Source organism: Trachurus japonicus, chromosome 14 (assembly GCF_045865225.1).
Source record: "Trachurus japonicus isolate A0001 chromosome 14, Traja_1.0".
Classification (NCBI taxonomy): Eukaryota; Metazoa; Chordata; class Actinopteri; order Carangiformes; family Carangidae; genus Trachurus; species Trachurus japonicus.
Window position 1 is genome coordinate 21,163,219 of NC_140920.1, and position 19,833 is coordinate 21,183,051.

Here is a 19,833-nt window from a genome sequence, read left to right on the forward strand (position 1 = left end):
GCTCTGTCTGAAGCTGCTGCCAACAATTAAGTAAAGTAAAGGGGAGTGTTCTCCATCCCAGATCTGGCTCAGGGCCAGGAGCTAAAATCAATGTGAGATATCCTGACGTCTCATTCGCTTTAAGCTTGTTACCGACCGTCGCCGAGGACATTACTCTTAAAGACGCAGCGTGTTGAAAACAGAGCTTCACGCTGCCTGGCAACAAAATGCAAATTATTAAGTGCTCAGCAGCTCAGATACAATCAACTCATTCATAACCCCACTGTCTGAAACTGGAGACTCACAGAGTAAAAGTTTAAAAAAAACAAAAAAACTTTTATCTGCAACAATTTCTTTTTTTGTATATTTAATAAGGAAAGGAAACTCCAATGTAGGAAAGTTATAGTAAATTTAAAGGTTTCTTAAAATTGTGTTCAAGATCTTGCATGTTAGAAGATCTGTCATGCTAAATATATACAGTATATGCCAATACATGTCACTTTTGTGTGTTGTGAACATGTTTGGCCACTGAAATGATGGTTGTATGTTATATGCTGGCCCTGCAATGGAGACTGTCACTGACTGACTTAGTGATCAAAGCTCCACGATTAGTCACCTGAACGCCCCATGACTGTGTTTTACGTTTCCCCCACTGTCTGTGATGTTACTGGCTGTTACAAAATGATTTGGCTCAAACAGGTTCTTATTAGGGAGCGTTCACAGCCTGCAGTGTTGCAAAATTGGAGCCTCTGTCTCTGGATTCAGAGCCTTTTTTTTTTCTCTATCAGGGTCGGGTATAAACCTGGTACACGGCTGGACCAGGCTTAGGGCTACTAACACCTCCTCTGGTTCCGTGGCTGCTCTGGAGCTGCAGGGAAGCAGAGGAGCACTTCCAGTTCACTGAGCCTCACCTCTGTCATTATTGAAGTTTGTATAAACACGTAATGCTGCAACTTGACCACAAGTGGTCCAGCCATGTTCAGTTCTAGGTTTTGACCTTGTCTTGATTAATTCAATCACACACCGATAAGGCAACTTTCAAAATCTGCTCCTGAAAGTTTTCTACAGAAGTACAAAGTTTACTTACTCACTTACCTACTTTGAAGGAATTATTTGGGGAAAGATGCTTTTTCACTTTCTTGCTGAGAGTTAGGTGACAACATGAAAACCACTGTTGTGTCTGTGCGGTAAATATGAGCCTCCGGGCAGCAGCCAATTAGCTTCGTTTAACAAGAAGCCTGGAAACAGGGAGAGGCAGTTTGGTCTCATCTCGTTTGTTTCATTTGTACAAAAGCCAAAGTGTAAGTATGAGTTGTTGTGTTTTTTACAAGAGGTGATGATGAGCAGTGACCTCTGGGAGATTCCCCTGTCACCCTCAGGGTGAGGACACGACCGGCTGTGGCTTCATAATTAGTGTGCGGACACGACAGTGGTCTCGACCTCCTCCTCTAACTCTGCAGGAAAGCGTCAGCTTGGGCGCATTTCTCAAACCCGCTGAACAATTCCTTTAAGAACGGCTCATCCCGCTCTGTGTGAACAGCCCCTCGGCTCTCAGTGTGTGTTTGAAGCACATCGCAGTCGTCTTACCAGTCCAGCTCGGCTCGGTCGTCCACCCACGGAGGAGGCCACCGAGCTGACTGAACTGATGGAGGAGCTGCTGGGGCTGTGGGCCAGAGAGGAGACGCCCATCGCCACGCGCTTGCTCTTCTTGGCCTTGGCCGGGCTGGTGGAGGGGAAGCCGATGCGGATAACTTTGTGGATCGGAGCGAACAGGCCAAACTTGGGAAGACACTGGAAGTACCTGTAGCAGAGACAGAGGACAGGGGCAAGAGATTTAGGAACTGACCACAGCCTTGCTTTACAAATACAGAGTATTAATCTGTTTTGTTTTAATAGTCAGGGGCGGGTCTTCCATAGTGGCACAGGGGGGCAACCGCTCTTAATCAAGAAAATTGTGTAAGATCGTTATTGTTCTCAATTTCACCATTTGAGTAAAGCATGTTCTAGTTATTTTGTATACATTGACTGACTGTTTCACAAAACACTGAGATGTTTATTGTTCAGTGTTGAGCACTAACTATTGGCTAAGAGTATAAGATATTTTTGTTCACTGTGAGAATTTTTTGTGTTGCTTATTCTGATAAGACTTCTTATTTACAAGATAGAGTTGATTATTGATTGACTATAATTTTAATATTGACAAGTGGAAAATGAAAATGTCATAGGCATCTTCCTAACAAGGTGAAAGATTCAATGTTGTCAATAAAAGCAAGATGAAGACATACTGTAAACAGTGTGTAACTGTACAATATTATTAAGGATGTTCACTGACATTTCTATTGATACAGTATAAAGATGTCAAACAAGTCTGAAATCTGAAAATATTTGGGTGTGAATATGTCTTACATCCCTCAAGTTAATGGTTGTATCATTATAATCATCTATTAAAGTGTAAAATAAAATCCATGACATTAGCAGTAGAGTTATTCTCTTAGCATACTATGCACAATAAAACAGAGGCCCAGAAAGCACTCAGAGGAACCTGCAGGACCTTTATCCTCCAATAACAGGCTGGGAACAGGGAATTTATGTTTCATTTTAAAGTCTCTTTAATTCATCCAAGGATACTTGAGTAGTTTAAGTCAGACCTACAGTATATTATGTTGTTAAAGTGAGATATTAATCTGTGATTCCGTACATTCTACCCTATTAGTAGATGATTTAAAATTCTGCAGTCAGACTTCTGACAAAATACTCTAATGGTGCCCCGTCTCCATCGGCTCCCAGTTAAAAGCTAAGTATAAATTTAGTAATTATCCATCATCAGGCGCTATGTAGTACTCCATGTAGTACTTTCAGCCTTTGGACACAATGGAGCTTCTATCCAATTCAAATGGCACTTTTACAATCCTGAACATCCCAAGACTCACTTATATTCATTTGATTTGATTTGATTGATGTTATTTCAGTCTTGGAATTCCTGCTCTGTTGCTCCTGTGTTTGGTATCATTCTGACAATTATCATTTTATTGTGAAGCTTGCAACTCAAATAAATCTGATATTTTACAGGCAGGAGCTGAAAATAAATGATCAGTCAGAAGTTTCTTTACTTTTTCTGATCATTCAGTTACTTGGAGCTAAAGAATTTAGATTGACATTAAATTTGCATGATGTAAACAGTTTAAAGGTCACCGAGCACCAATCATGATGTTCTTGACATTTTCATTCTCAACACTTACAAAATGAGCTTATATGCAGTTTTACTTTAACAGTGAACACACTTTTACACAGTTTCAGTAGCAGCCAGAAATAACCCCACTCCCTCTGGGCTTCTGGCCTCTTCCTGCTGTTATTAAAAACCCATAAACTTGAACAAATAAACTGTGAATTAGACTATTTGAGGATTATACTGGTGAGGTTAGAAACTCTGGAACAATTAGACCTAACCTAAGTATGAAAAGAAAGTGCATCTGGATTTGGACTCCTTCATAAATAATGTGCCAGTGACAGAGCTACTGCAGAAAACTTCTTTCCATTTTTGTCTCTTGGCTTTAAATTTCTGGCTGCTCTCCAAAACATCTGTAAACCTGCAGTATTTCACTCATTTGAACAGATTTCACACCACTGGAAAAGCATGTATTGGTAAAGGTAAATCTTAACGATGATGTACTATATGTGATCAACAGTGTTAAAAAAACAACCCTCTCTGACCTCGAGGGTCAGTCAGAGTGATTTCATGGACAAATAGATGAAAGAACAAAAAACTGAATAGAAGGGTCCACAGTCTTCACCTCGATTTCCTTTTAGGGGAAAAAGCAAAGGAATTTGGGGAGCCTGAGGCATACATAATGTGTGTGTGTGTGTGTGTGTGTGTGTGTGTATACCTAGTTCCAGCTACTGCGCCGTCGTTCTTTCCCAGGGGCTCGTCGAGCTCGACCCCACACCATTCACCCTTGGCAAAGTCTGTCTCTCCCATGTAGCGAATGACTCCCATCTTTGACCCTCCGACCTGATGACACACAGGAAAACACACAACTGTTCAGTGATGAGTCAATACAACACATCACATTGAGGCTGTTGTGGAAGTATTCTCATTTCAGATACATTCCTAATTTCCTTTCTCTTGGGATAAACTATTCACTACTTTATTTTGAAAAATAATTCCAGTTACCAGCTTCTGTGTCAGAGACTTGAGACTTGGCTGGAACTTCAGAAGAATCTTTCTTTATTCATTATTTGCTGCATTAACATTAAGGAAATGTCTGAAACTGAATGTTTCCTTCCCTCCCTTTTCATCATGTGTGACATTAGAGACAAAGGAGTGACGATAATGCAGCGCATGCTTTGAATTCCTTAGATATGGCAGCGCTGTGGTCTCAGCAGCAGATGAGAGAAGGTTCATTACAGCCACGAGAGACTCCACTCAGAAACTACAGCAGAGAAATGCTGCAAATAGGAGATATATATTCATTTTGAAACTGTGTCACATAATTTGTCAACCACATTAACTGACTGTATTTTTCTAGTTGCAAAATGTCCTCTTTATATGATCCTTTTCTAAAATGTTATGTTTAGAAAAACAAATATTGGCCAATATGTTATTATTCGAAAAGTCCAGGGTTGGTCAGGCTCTGCTCTCCACACATAGTATACACTTCTACATGCACACACAGTCCCTGCATAGACAGAGCAGGCAGTCATTTAATCACCATGATCATCAATGATACATCAGTCATGTTCATGACAGTGTTTGTTTTGGATGGTCCTCCCCAAAGCTGAGTGTGCGTGTGTGTGCGTGCGTGTGGCATCATTTCTCTAAGCTCCCAGCCGAGGATGATTTCTCACATCATTCACCACTTAAAACTTAATCCTCAAGGGTCAAATGACGACTGAGTGACTATATCTGCTCAGTGTAACCGGTCTTGTTCAAATTTCAAAGACATTTTAACATGACAGTAAGAAAATCACAGGTGTAAATATCAAAATGAATGGCCGCTGGGTTAATTGAGCCACCTCTGTTTGGGGAACCTGGTCCTGGTGTTGCGCACAATGCTGACTTTCAAAAACCTGATGGGACACTTAGAGTAGAAAAGAACAGTTGTTTATATCATTAGCAACATCTGCTCTTTCCCTGCAAGTCAAAATGTCTGCTGTGCAAAAAAAAAAAAGCAACAACTTTTAAATTAGCTGAAATCTTGTCAGATGCAGTAAACTGACAAAAAAAAGCAAATATGCCTTAAATCTGGGCAGTTTGCTGGACTAATGAATGCAGTGTATTATCACAGCTGAATAACAAGTTTATTCTGATTCACCACTGTCTGCTCAGCGGTGATATGTTTCTTTGCCAACTCCTCCTGTGCGGGAGAGTCTTCTTTCCACATCACCCAACTTAGTGCATGCCAGCACCAATCAATCACACATACATGAGCCAAAATATGAGGCTATTAATAGACCTTTAATATATTTCCCAGTGATATGATTTGTCTTTTGCAGTCAGAGGAGTTTTTGTTGCCTTGCACAAAACATGCAGCCTCCAGGTTTAAACTATACAAATATATTAGACCAACATTAGAAATGCAGGAGAAACATGGTGACATCCTGAGCAGTGGGGTATTTTTAATTTTTAATTTGAATCCCTTAGTCTATGAAATGTTGAGTGACACAAACGCATCGTGTTGGCTTCACGTTCTCTTTGATTCAAAGAGAAGCAGCAGGTTCTCACATTTGAGGAGATGAAACTATAGAGGACTCTTCTTTTCCTTGATGAATAATCAACCACCAAAACTGTTGCTGCCTGTCATTTAACTCTGATTCATTGTTTCAGCTCTACTCTCCATACTCAATGAAAAATAATGGATGAACTTAAAGAGTATACTGCACATTTTGTTTGATTTCAACTCAGTTAACTCCAGAAAAGTAAAACTCCCAGACCCATCCGCCCTCCTTGATATATTCAGGGTGCCACATTTGCACATGTTACAGCTTCCCAGTCACTAACAGTCAGTTTCCTGTTAGGAGGATGGTCCGAATATCCAAACACATGCACACACACACATACACACACAGACACGGCCACTTGGGTCAGCCAGCGTGCAAAACAGACCAGTTGCTGAATATCTTTTACACATGGCGACCACATGTATGAGACACAAGAACTCATCAGGGTGAGCAAACACCCCACTGTGCACTACTTCCTCTAACGTTTTAAGAAGAACACCGACCACCAGAGAAACAAAACACCAAACACACACCAAGAAGCACACAAAGTTACCTGACAAAGCAAATCAGATATATGTTCGCCACTGATTTCCCTGATCATTTCCTAAAATTACATTTTAATCCTGCATCTAATTAATCACCCTTATTCACCCCTAACAGATCGAATGGTTTATCTAACTGCAATGCCAGGTCCCCATTCCCAGGCAGTTGTAACATTAATGTGCAGAATGTGCAGGATGTGGGAATTTGCAAAGACCAGCAACAGATGTTTTCACACAACATCTGCTCTTATTTACAGATTTAATACCAAACATGCACAATAACATTTTTTTTTTTTTTTGTCTAGGGTGCTTCCAGAGTCGATCGGATTCAACATGAAAACCAAAGGGTGTGGTGAGTCACTCTTCAGCTTTCTATTGTCAAATTAATACTCCACTCCTCTGCTGACTTGTCCTTCTCTTCAACCACAGAGGCCAGAGAGGGAAGCGTAGCTAGAAACGCTGCTGTGTCACCAGACATTAAACTGAGATGGTTTGCTGTCAGCGTGACTGTGTGGTGTCTAAGTGACTCAGTGTCAAAATACCAGCAGCGCTCAGACAGCCAGTCAGCACAAGCCCTCCGTCTTGGCTCCTGTTACCGATCTCATCCAAAAAAGCTGCATGCAAAAGGTGGTTCAAGCATTACATTATCCTGGTTGCTTCATTTGAAAACACCAAACTGCTATGACTTAAACTGTACACCTTTGTGACTATTATGATTGTGAGGTTTAAACCTGTGAGTCGGTCGGTTGGTAAATAGGGTTAGGGTTGGGCTCCAGCCTAAAATATGCTAATTGTTCAGTCAGTGACTACTAGCAAAACTTAAACCATTTCCATCAGCCTTAGCTAATTACAGATACAATTGATCAATTAATTGTAATTAATCAATAGAAAAGGAATAGGCAGTCATTTTGATAATCTTTTTCAGAAGTAAAAGCTAGCTGTGAGCTAGTCAGACGCTAGCTCGGACTCAGAGGTAGAGCTACATCAAACCCTCTTTAAGAAGCTAGCTCTAGCTTCTTGATAAAGTCAAGTTATTTCTTTACTCGCTGTTCACATGACTGTTTATTGCAAGGACTCCACCAGTCACAAGTCAAAGTTGAATGCACATGAGGATGCGCATTCAGCGTCATCTGACGTCACAACCGTAGGACTGTGCAGGAAATTTGGACTCCGAATTGCAGCGCATTATGCAGCATACAGTCTGTTCAAGGCAATGGAGAGATATGTGGGTGGGCTCCTTCTTTTTAGTTTTTGAACGCTTCATCACCCATTAGCATTAAAACACTTCAAATGCATGTGTATTTTTTCATGAATCCTGCCCCAAGTCCCTTTAAAGAGGGTTTGTTTGGTGTGTTTCTTGTCTAATATTACAGTAAACTGATAAATAACTTTTTGAGCTTCCAAGTGACTAAAACAAAAATATTTCACTGTATCTTCTTACATTTCATAAGATTAACAATTTATCAAGATAAATAATAGGCTACGCAGTTTAATCAGTACTAATGAAAGCTTTTTAGTGCTAATTAGCAAATGTCATTCAACTGCAGCAAACATAAACACTGCACTAGCATGCTGACATGAGCATGTAACTAATAGCCTAGGCCCTAGGCTGTAAACTCTTATCCTTGTTACTTGTTACAACAAAGCTGGCCAAGAGGACTAACAATGAAGGGTTATATTATAAATGAATGAATAGTTACATGACAAAAGTCTATAGTCCAGTAAAATCTTGGTGTGTTGTTAATGCATTGCTGCATGAAACTTAATTTAGAGTCAGCTCATTAATTCTTTTTCAAGTTGGCTTTAATTTATTTCTCACTTCCTGTTTTAAAAAATAGCCTAGACTCCATGTACATGCAATTAATTCCGTATCATGCTTGTGTTAAGGGACAATCACTTTGACTAGAGGCCATTTAAGTGATTTAAAAAATACACATCACATGCAACGCCACTGAAAGAAAACACTCCTGTAAACTGTACTAAATGAAAGCGTAGATGGCCTCTGGTTAAACACTACAGCTTGCAGAGAAGAGGCAGTGTTGTGCTTCCTGTGGTGCTCGTACGTCAAAAGGTGCCAAAGCAAATGGAGACACTAATCATGTGTTTAGCCTCTGTGGTTTGGAAATATTTCTGCAGCTCTTTTTGGTCGAGTTTTCTGAGTCATCTCCAGATAATTTAGCCATGGACACAGACACAACAGAAGATGTTTGACCTTGTGTTGAAGATTATAGCCTGCTCCTCTGCAGGAGACCAGAACCAGGCACCGCGTGGTCAAAGTGTCAAGGATGCTTCTTGCTGGAGAAAATGTCAATGATGAGTGAAACCACTCTCCTGCACATAATTCAACACAAGGTGATGGAAGACAGTCTTTGCTTTGTGTCCACGGCGTGTAATCCGAGTTTCACGCTTTGTGCTCGTTTCACAAAATTTTCAAGGTGGTGTTGAATTTCCAGCCGCGGCAGAGGAGGGGCGTGAGACAACTGGATGGCAGCACATCCACGCCACCGCAGTAAGATAGATTACATGGGAGAGGCTTAGAAAATAGATGGATTCACTGATCAATGTGTCAGCAGTGGCCTCTCCTCTCTTAAGTGCTGAAAGTAATCCAGAGTGATTTACAATATTGACCAGTATAGGAAGGCTTCTCCAGCTCCCCGTTTTCAACTGCACAGGATCTGATGTAACTATCCCCTGTGCCCATCAGTAAATGGAAAGCTGAACATTGTACACCCTGATGGTAAAACAACCAAAAAGCTGTTAAAAATATTATCTCTTGCAGATGTTCACATGCCAACCTCAATACCACATCGTTTTAACCAGTTTCTGGGTTACTGAAGGACAATAGGAAAGAAGACATGGGGAAGGTTGAGTTGTTGCATTAGACAGAATAAGGAAAAACAGAACTTCCCTGTGGGCTTCAACTACGCATCATGTTACACCGCACCAATCTATCTTCACTAAGGCTTGCATGAAATTGTAATTAGCCATCCACTGGGACTCTGAAACATCATCTATTTTCAGCTACTATGGATTATCTGAGTCTCAAATAATTACAAAAACCCATTAAATTACACATGTTGAGGGTAGGGCTGCAAGTTAGGCAAAAAAAGCATCTCATTGTGATTATATGGGCAGATATTGAGATTAAAATGTGAATGCTTATTTTTGCTTTTCATTTTCACTTAATAAAGTTGTAAAATAGATATGATGTTTGTTGGGTCTTGTACCAAACACATATGCACATGATTAATTATGCAGCCCAGCCTATTTACAGACAGTGATTTAAAGATGTAGTTCAACAGTTTGCAAGCTGGTTTTAAATTAGTTTATCCTATCTTAGCACAAAGAATAGAAACGGGAAAACAGCAAGCTAAAGTCTGCTTACAACTGTAATAAAGCTCCTCACTAACGAAGCACATACTGTATGTCTTTCTATATAATCCAAAAATCCCCATTTTGCTACAAAGAAATAGTCCCACCCATATGTTTTTATATACTATTAAATTTAGTTAATCATTGAAAAGCTTCAGAGCAGCTAGTTGAGTCCAGCTATAGTTTCTACCTATTTTAAATCATCTTGCTAAGCTAATAACCTGCTGCTAACGATTGCTTTGTATTAACACAACAGATATGAAAATGTTATCGATCTACTGATCTAACTTTCTAGCAGAGAGTGACTGTGTCCATTAGTGTTTCTGAATGATGCTGGAAGGAATCACCTAAACATCTACTCAGGAAAGACTTGATCAATCAATATGTTTTCATATCAACACTGAATCAAAATACTACATCTCTTTCACCACAAATACAGTATACAGTGTTTCCCCTAGCCGTTTTGTCTTGGGAGGGTGGATGAGTCGGGGAGGGGGGGTTGTATGTGAAGGTGTGTGTTCATCTCTCGCACGCTCTGTTTGGATTAAATAAACACAAATAGGCTACAAACACACACATTGGCCTCTAGTATTTGTTAATCGCGGTGTTTTATTTTGAAAAGGGTCTGAAAATTGACCGGAGGCCTGTACTGCGAAGGAGGCTCGACATGGCCAGGCTTTGTGTTCATGATGCAGCTCAACAAAACCTGAAGTCCCAACCCGAGTTAACACGGTACTACAAAGCTGGTTATCAACTTGGTTTGTTAAGTCCGGCTCTCAGCTTTATGGTCTGTGCGCGTTCACATCAAAGGGCGTTTGGCGTCATATGATTCTTCTTCCGCACGAAATTGATCCACAACGGGCTGATTTCAGCCAAGAGGAGCAGGTTGTTTTAATGGAGAGAGTATGAGCGATATAAAAAAGCACGGTCGCAGCCTGAAGCATCAGTGTTGCTGCAAATATGTCAAGAGAAGAGGCTGCTGTTAATTTCTGACAGCTGAACATTGCGCTACTTTTAAATATGAAGCTTTATTCATTTAAATAAAATAAACTTGAGCAACAAGTTATTTTAAATTGTATTTTATATTGTTTTCATATATTTCACTGATCGAAATTATAGAATACGAGCGTACGTGTGTGTGTATGAAAATAGTGGGTTTTTTATGTGCTGTGGCTACAAGCAAATCTCATATTGTCTCTGTACAAAGACAACAAAGACTTATTCAAGATTTGCGTTTGGGCAACACTGAAATATAACAGGCAAAACATCGAAATTGATTTATTCATGGCCACATTAAGTGAAATTATTAACTTTACCGATTATCCATCTGTCCTGCTGTGAGTGGACAACTTCTACTATAAAAAATAAGATATAGGCTATAGTCTAGTATTATAATGAGCTCCTGACGCTCAGCTCAACGGGTGAGGAGGCGGAGACAACTCTCAGCGGAGACGCTCAGAGAGAAAGTTAACAGCAGCGGATCAGCTGATCTCTCCCTCCGTACAAACGCTCCGTTCTGATCCAGCTCCACTGGACTTTCAAAGTAAAGCTGATGCCAGCTGTAAATGAGTTAGGCTACACAGTGAAACAGCGGTGCTTTTATCGCCAGTTTTATGATTAAACTCTGAACATAACCTGGCCGGGACCATATGGTGATCTAGCCGGGTTAAAAGAGAGCCTGGCTTTACTCAACATACCTCGCTAACCCAGTCACCCCTTGAAGCTGCGCGCGGCTTCTCGGGCGCTTGGGTGGTCGCACTGGGAGCGTACTTCTCCTCCTCTCTCCGCGCCGGTCAGACATTGACTGCAGTCGTTCATACTCGTATTCACTCGGTTTTCCACACACACATCATTTTAAACATGTGTGTGTGTGTCTCATGTGCAGACGCAACGGTCAAATATGTATAGATGGACAAGCAACAACTTAGTTAATCATCATTTAATTATTTTATTTTGAAAATTGACCGGATTCTCTCGCCTTTTCTGTGCCCGACTTCCTGTCTGGTACGATCTGGTCTATCCAGCTTGACAGACGGCGCTCTCGGCGCTCGCGGCTCGCGTGAAAAATAGAAATGAACCGATCTGAAGCGCTGCAGGCGCGCGCACTGCGCTCCACAGCGCGAGATGTGCGACCAGGCAGACCGGTTAACATGTGCGCCTATCTGAAACTGCCTCCGCTCCAGGGCGCTGCGCTTCAGTTCCGCGTCCAGTGCGACCAGGCTGTAACAAGGACTTCAGACTTCAGATATCAAGCTAACTGTGTGGGTCCAGTTCCAACACAGCCCTGAAAATGACAGGCTACTCGTTGTGGTCTGTTGCTAAAACTACAATAAACCACCTGTAGAGTACTTTGTGGCCTCTCTGTTTTTTTCGTGGCTCTTGTTATTGGTTTCATTAACTCTGTCACGTTGCTTGTTTTTATACTGTATGTTGACTTGTTTCTAGTTTGTATGTTGCTGAAGAATGTTGGTATTGACCCAGTGACGTGCTGGTTGGGTTGATACCCAGACTGTAACGTTGTACTGTGCATCTTGCAGCACCACACGCACCCACTCCCATCAATCTTGCAAAGGATAAGTGTGTATAGACAAAAAATCTCCAACAAAACCCAACTGGTATCTTTGGTATATGATATTCCCACAACTAATATTTATGGAAAACCACAGAGGGAATATGTTCTTTCTTCCTGAAATGCCGACATGTAAACAATACTGTTGAATGAATGAATGACCCAGTTCTACAATCTTTCTATATATGGCCTGGTCAGAGATATTTTGTGCTTTCCTGGCTTTTCTGTCTCTACAGACTGGACTATAAAAGATTAAACCCAGTCCAACAAACCAGTTGTGATCCATCACTCACCAAAACTCGGTCTCCAACTCTTAGATCCTTATCTCCTGCTTTCTTTACTGAACCGCTGTCGGACATGTTGGACCCCGACTCGTTGCCCGTCTTCACAGCGCTGTTGAGCAGACCCTCTCTGAGTGGCACCACCACCCGCTGCCCGGGGGGGCCGCCGCCGCCGCCGCCCTGCTGAGTCTGATTCTGGGCCGAGAGCGAGTCGGTGGAGTGGCTGTCGCTCCCTTCTCCCACCGGCTGTCGGGTGAGCTTGGAGGGTCGCGTGAAGATGCCCTGGAGGGGCTGGCACTCGAAGTAGCGCACGCCGCCCACTGACCCATCGTTTTTGCCAACTAGGTCATTCAGTATCACGCCCGCCCACTGTCCTGGAGCGAACTGGGTCTCCCCGAGGTAGGCGATAACTCCTAGCTTGACGCCGTTGACCCAGACCTGCTCACCGACAGTGTAGTCCCCCAAAACATCATCGCCCTCTTCAGAGATTTTAGTTGGTGTTGTGGGCTTCAGTGGAATGTCTGGGGACAAATGAGAAAGAGAGAAAATATGGATTATTCATCATGTGAAAAAAAAAACAATGAACAACACTGGAATAAAACTGTCAATGGGCTGGGGCGTCATGTGGCGCAGTGCAACCCGGAGCAGACGCCCCATATGCAGAGGCTACAGTCCTCTGTGCAGTCGGCCCTGTTCGAATCCCTCTCTCTGTCTCTCATTTCCTGTCTTTCTCAACTGTACTGTCAAATAAGGCAAAACTCCCTAGAAATATACTTTTTTTTTTTTTTAAACTGTTGATGGGAACAAAATGAGTGCTTTAAACCACCTAAAAACCCTTGCAAGTAGTAAACAGTGCATACATTGTGAGAGCATCCTCATTCTCAGTCCAGCAGGATCGCCTTCACACCATTCATCCTGTCTGACCGTGTCATGCCAGCTAAAAAAAAAAAAAAAAACCTGCTTGTGTGGCAGCATCCAGCATAACAGTGCAGTTTGTGCAAGATTAGGCGTTACTCTAATTCCTCCTGAAAAGTGGGTCAGGGAGCGTATCTGTGATGTGCCGGTGATTAACCCTACCATCCGGCCCTGTGATCGCCTCTTCCACACATAGATGAGCTGGATCTCTGGCGTTTTCCACAGCAGCCTGTAAACTGAGCAGGGCACCATTAGCACGCGGTCTGCTGCACCACACTGCCAGTAAAAGTCTGTGTTTATCTGTGTGTGTGTGTGTGTGTATGTGTTGTTGTGTGTATGTGTCTGTGCAGGGATGGTTGGTGCCAGGGCTGTCTCTCCGACACCCTGAGAGAGGGCCCGGGGGCTCCGTGGGCCCCAGTGGTTGCGCCTTACGCCCCAATTGCTCCCATATGTTGTTATGTGAGACGCGTTCGGCACAAATGCAAATGGGTACAAGTTCGAAGAGGTTTTATCTTGATGATACAGTTTGAACGTTTTCAGGAATGTAGCTGAAGTCTATTTAAGGAGAAAACTGTTGCTGACGATTTTAGTCGGACTAAAGTAATTCTCTTTAAAAAAAAATGCGAAACTGGAACGTCCCGCAGGTCTTTGCTGTGTTTTGTGTCGTGTCATATTTCAAACAGATGAACAAAAGATATTGACAATAGCAACGCAGTGAGAGCAGTCTGGCCCCTCAACGATCAGTAATGTGTCATAATGGATCTCTGACATGGAGCATCAGCATCAGCCTCTGTGTCTGACCCACATTGCACAGTGTTTTCTGAAGTTGCATCATGTTCTCTATCCAAAACACCGGAGATGGTTCGGAGACTTACAAGGTCACGATTCAATATCACACTTTATCCTGACTTTAATTTGACTGTCTGAGCTAAAGACAAAATAGTTTATGGGTCAAACTTACAACTTTTAAACTCTAAATGATCTGTGAAAATGGTTAAAGCAGCAAATCTTAAAATACATTTTTTTTTAAATAATAAAAAATTTAACTTTGATCATCACAGGTCACATACAAATCTTTACATACGTATATACGCCTCTACTTTTTCTGTAGTTTTGGAAGTGCACTTGCACTAAAGTCAATGCTGCAGGGATACCATAACATTAGACCTAAAAGCACTACACACTTACATTTCCCATGATGAACCTTGACTGAGAAGCCTGACAGACACTATGTCTGTTTGAAAAAGGTCAATAATTAACTTATTTTGGTCAATACTGTTCACAGGCCTAAATGATTCACATGCATCTGTTTTGGTTCCTTTATCAGGATGGATGACTGACAAAATATTTTAAAAAATGAAGAAAAAAAATCAGCAAACTCAACTTAAACACGTCCCTTTAGTAACACTATGTATGACTTGTAATACTAATTACACAGTGATTATTGTGAGGGTTGAAACAGTGCAGCTCACCACCCTGTGCAGCATTTAAAACCTGAGCTAACCCATGATTTGTGTTGCTGAGGCAACAGCAGAAAGAGGGCAAAAGGATCCTCGGCAGAAGGAAGACTGGAAACACAGCCCTTACTTTCACTATTGTGTTTGGCCACCTCCCACCACCATCTGAATCCCACTATTCATCAGCTCTGCACAATGAAACCTCCACAGCTTCCTCCCGTCCCTCCTCCTCCTCCTCCTCCTCCTCCTCCCCCCAATTATCCCCTCATCTCTCCCTACTTTGGTTACACACACTCACAAACACACACACACACACACACACCTCTTTCTCCGGCCTCTTTAACTCTGCTTATTTATGATTGTTTCCCACAATGACGATCATATTCGCCGCCTAACTTGTTTAGCTTTGTTTTGTTTTAAATGGGCCTTACCATCAGTTAGTCAAGGCCGATATTGTGTTGTTGTCTCCAGCAGTGGTTGTGGCAGCTGTGCATGGCCGAGCAGCGCAGACAACAACAGATGGAGGGGGTTGAGCCTGAGTGTTTTTTGACTTCTTTTCAATTTGCTGTTTTCAAATGGTCAGTTTCCAGGTAATCTCACTGCACACTTCAAGGAAACCAGCAGCCAAAGGATTCTGTCATTATGCAGAAAATACCACAAGATACAATGTAATCCATTGTTTAACAATAGATGTGAGATAATTACAGTATTCCAGAGCACAGAGGACTGGAAACAAGTATGGATCAGATTGTGGGTCTGAGTTCATCTGCATTAATTGTTATTATATTAGACTAAATCAATGATCTATGGCAACAACTGCACATAACATAGCATATATATAGCATATAGTAAGTTCCCATGGTATTATCTAAAATTATCAAATATAATGAATAACAACAAAATTCATTATCTGACCATATGTAACTTCATAAACAGCAACAATATGCATCTGATGGTGCATTCACGTGGTGTTGGAAAATTGAAAAAATTAGGGTAACACTTTACTTGACGCCTATCTCTATAACACATTATATCCATACTTATATTAAGGTATAATGCAGTTATAGCACTGTATAACTATAGTTATAAACACTCATAAATGATCATAATTCTTTATAACAACAATCATAACACACTATAAAGCATTTTATCTTGACTTATAAAGTCAGGTATTATAATACGTTATAATTGTTAGTAACTGGCTGACAATACCCACATTTATGATGCATTATAAATATAGTTAAAATGTGTTATAATTGGCTTATAAACGTGTATAACTATCATAATAAACACTCATAAATCACATAAGACTTTATAACAATAAGCATAACACATTATAGAGCGTTATAACTCTATTATAATACCAAGACCTTATAAACCATTATAAAATGCTTATAAACCATTATAAAATGATGTCTTATGCGTATTATTATAAACCCTTACGATTAATGAGTGTTTATAATGATAGTTATACACGTTTATAAGCCAATTATAAAACATTATAACTAATAATGCATTATCGATGTGGTCATTGTCAGTGACTTACTAACAATTATAACGTATTATAATACCTGACCTTAGAATTCATGATAAAATGCTTTATAGTGTGTTATGCTTATTGTTATAAAGCATTATGATAATTCATGTGTGTTTATAATTATTGTTATACAGTACTATAACTGCATTATAACTCATTATAAGTATGGTTATAATGTGTTATAGAGATAGGCGTCAAATAAAGTGTTACCAAAATTTGTTTCCAAAGGAAAATTCACATTAGGTCCGAACAATTACGTAAATTGGTACATTTCAGTTGTTGATGTCACTGTCATAGAGTATTAGGTTGCAAGTGTTAGCTGCCATCCACATAGAGTGACCTAGAGTAGTTAGAAAGGTTATGAGAAGTAATTTTGATAATAAGGAGAACATTAGAAAAAGCTGCTCTGAGCACAACATTCATGTTGTTTCCACATTGTGACTGAGTTTTTTTTTTAAAGTATATTTTTGGGGCTTTTTCACCCTTAATGGACAGGACAGTTGAGAGAGAGACAGGAAATGGGAGGCAGCGGTGGGGGGGGGGGGGGGTGACACGCAGGATAGGGCCACTCGACGCAATAGTAGTTGTGTTGGTTTTAGACGCTGTACAACAACGTGGAAACACACAGATGCCTTTAGCACACGTCCTGATTTAATCTGGTCGGTTGGTTGCAGGTCATCCACTTCTCTGCCATATTTCCACCCTCGCTGTTGTAAGCTATGATTTTAAAGCCAAAAATGAAAAGGGAACAAATAACTAGTGGATTAATGCAAATTGGCATTTGAGGTGCGGTAAGTGCAGATACTGTACATACAGTAGGAAAAACTTTAAACACATGGAAAAAAAAAAAAAACCTGCAAAATCTCTCCAGTAAGGCAACAGGCTAAAACTACAGCAGAGCTATTTCTGTAGAGGAACTAGCTCCCGGGGTTCACAGGAGACGTGGCATCACGAGAGGTGGCACAGCTCTGTTGTTTTCACTTCAAAAGCAGCCGGAGAAAGGCTGCCATACTTCTCCTCCATTCACTCCTCCACGGCAGCTTCCTCCAGGGGCTCAAACGCTTTAAATTTAGCAAACTCTTGCCAACTTCCGACACAGCGGACCCTTCTCACAGTCTCCTCGGCTAAAACCAACAAACAGGGGGCGGCTGAGATTTGGAGCATGAGGCCGGGTCGGTGTTTAGACTATCTGGGGCAGGAAACTAATCCCTCCATGTCCTCTCTGAGGCACCGGAGTCGTCCCAAACATATCTTATGAGTGTTTCACAGATGAGGTGGCAAGAGAGCATCAATTAATCATAACAGCTATTTAACTGACTAGCAGACACTTACACCAGTGCCCAGTATAAAGAGGAAATGGATATTTGGAATATTTCTGCTTTTAATCTGAGTAACAACAACAAACCATTTAGTTATAGATACAGTTAAGATATTCCCAATGTGAAACTCAAATGAAACAATAACTTAAAGCAGAAGTAAGCGGAATATTTGTGTTAATATAAGTCTAAAATAGTTATATCTTCCGACAGCAATCACTTACATAGAGTGTTTGGTCTGAAACACGGGTCTGTCAGTCACTCTGCTCTGCTGTAAGCCGAGGAGAAAACTTTCCTTGTATCCTACGACCTTTATCCAATGAGGAGAGAGAACGGCATAAAGGGGCGGTCCTCTCTGTGTGTGCAGCCAAGGGATGCGCGTGAATGTGGTGACGTAGGGACGAGGGCGGGGACTGCTAACTCCATCGGATGACTAGGAGTTAGCCAAAACGACCGGATCGCTTAATTCTGCTTTAAGTTTTGTTCTGATTAGACAATATTAAATGACATATCTGTAATTTAGCAATTTAAGACATCTTAATAATCTCTGTGGATGTTTAAAACTATTCTGAAGCCAAGTTACGTCTGGTCCAATCTCTCGTCACAGATCATTTCCAGATGTCTAATGGCGCATTTCCACTAGCACGGCTCGGCTCGACTCGGCTTGACTCGGCTCGGCTCGGCGCGCTATTTGCGTGTTTCCACTAGCACGCAGTACCTGCAACCAGGTACACTTTTGGTATCACCTCAGCCCTGGTTCCAAGCGAGCCGAAGCGTTACTAAAACGTGACGTCAGCCGACTGCCTTCCACTGATTGGCCGATGAGTGTCGTCACTGGAAGCGACGATCGACAACAGAAATGTTCCTGCTGAAGCCTGAAGCCTGTTATTACCAGAGAATTTCTAATATTGGGACTGGCTCTGTTATTACGTGACGTTATTAAGTTTTATATTTTTTCATACGAGAAAGTAACTGTGGGCGGCACGGTGGTGCAGTGGTTAGCACTGTCGCCTCACAGCAATAGGGTTCTGGGTTCGAACCCGCCGGCCGGCTGGGGCCCTTCTGTGTGGAGTTTGCATGTTCTCCCCGTGCATGCGTGGGTTCTCTCCGGGTACTCCGGCTTCCTCCCACAGTCCAAAGACATGCAGGTTAGGTTCATTGGTGACTCTAAATTGTCCATAGGTGTGAATGGGAGTGTGAATGGTTGTCTGTCTATATGTGTCAGCCCTGCGATAGACTGGCGACCTGTCCAGGGTGTACCCCGCCTCTCGCCCAAAGTCAGCTGAGATAGGCTCCAGCTCACCCGTGACCCTAGTGCAGGATAAGCGGTATAGAAAATGAAAGGATGAATGAAAGTAACTGTTTAGATCCCCAATGTGCGGTTAGTTTATCCAAACGACGGCTGTTTAGAAGTTTGCCCCGATGTTTTTCGGAGAAGTGAAGCTCCAGGTCCGAGCAGCGACCGCAACATCATAGAGGCAGCAGCCCGGCTCCTGACGTGCTCCGCCGGCCAGCCTACGGTCGTCACCCCGGGGAGAAAACGACCGCTAATTAACTTACCCGATGGCTTTTAGAGGTCCACCACCGGCTGGTTAAACTCTTTTTAGGGGATAAATGTTGATCTCATTAATGAAATCTAACAATTGTGGCTGTAGCAGAAGTTTGTTTGTGGTTAGACAGAAGAGCAGCACTGCCTTGGGGTCTGTACGCACAGAAAACACCACATTTACATCAATAAATAAATGTTTTACAATGAACCAGGCCGATCTCAGAGCTGGCAAGACTCTCCGGTAAGGCATATTGAACGGTTAAATGCCGTTAACGGGACGAGAGCAGTCAAAACGGCGGTTTAAAGCTAGCTACAGCGAGGGTAGGTTCACTTCCTGTTTACAAAGTAAAAGCACCAATTCTATTGTAATGGCTTTCCTTATGATAAAAGGCAACGGGTGTTTTATTTTGTGAAAATAACCGGAAGTGCGTTGCTCACTACGACTAGCTTTAGTAACGCCGACTTCATTGAAACAAAATTGTAAACAGCTGGTATTTTGTCAGATTTTCAACACGTTGGGGATCCAAACGACTACTTTCTCGCCTGAAAATGTTTCAAATGTTGCTAGTTATATATTTACAGAGTTTAGAGCGTTGCT

General features: G+C 41.7%; 1 protein-coding gene across 12 annotated transcripts in view; it reads right to left on the reverse strand.

The window, feature by feature from the left end:
• The window catches only part of clip2 (CAP-GLY domain containing linker protein 2), a 48,701-nt gene that overhangs the window by 23,309 nt on the left and 5,559 nt on the right, over window positions 1–19,833 (reverse strand). For all 12 annotated transcript variants that reach the window (XM_085798321.1, XM_085798318.1, XM_085798326.1 and 9 more), the window contains exons 3-5: window positions 12,474–12,982; window positions 3,864–3,988; window positions 1,567–1,780 (exon numbers count right to left, since the gene is read on the reverse strand). In XM_085798321.1, coding sequence (XP_085654447.1) covers window positions 1,567–1,780; window positions 3,864–3,988; window positions 12,474–12,982 — 848 coding nt within the window. The remainder of the gene's footprint in view (window positions 1–1,566; window positions 1,781–3,863; window positions 3,989–12,473; window positions 12,983–19,833) is intronic.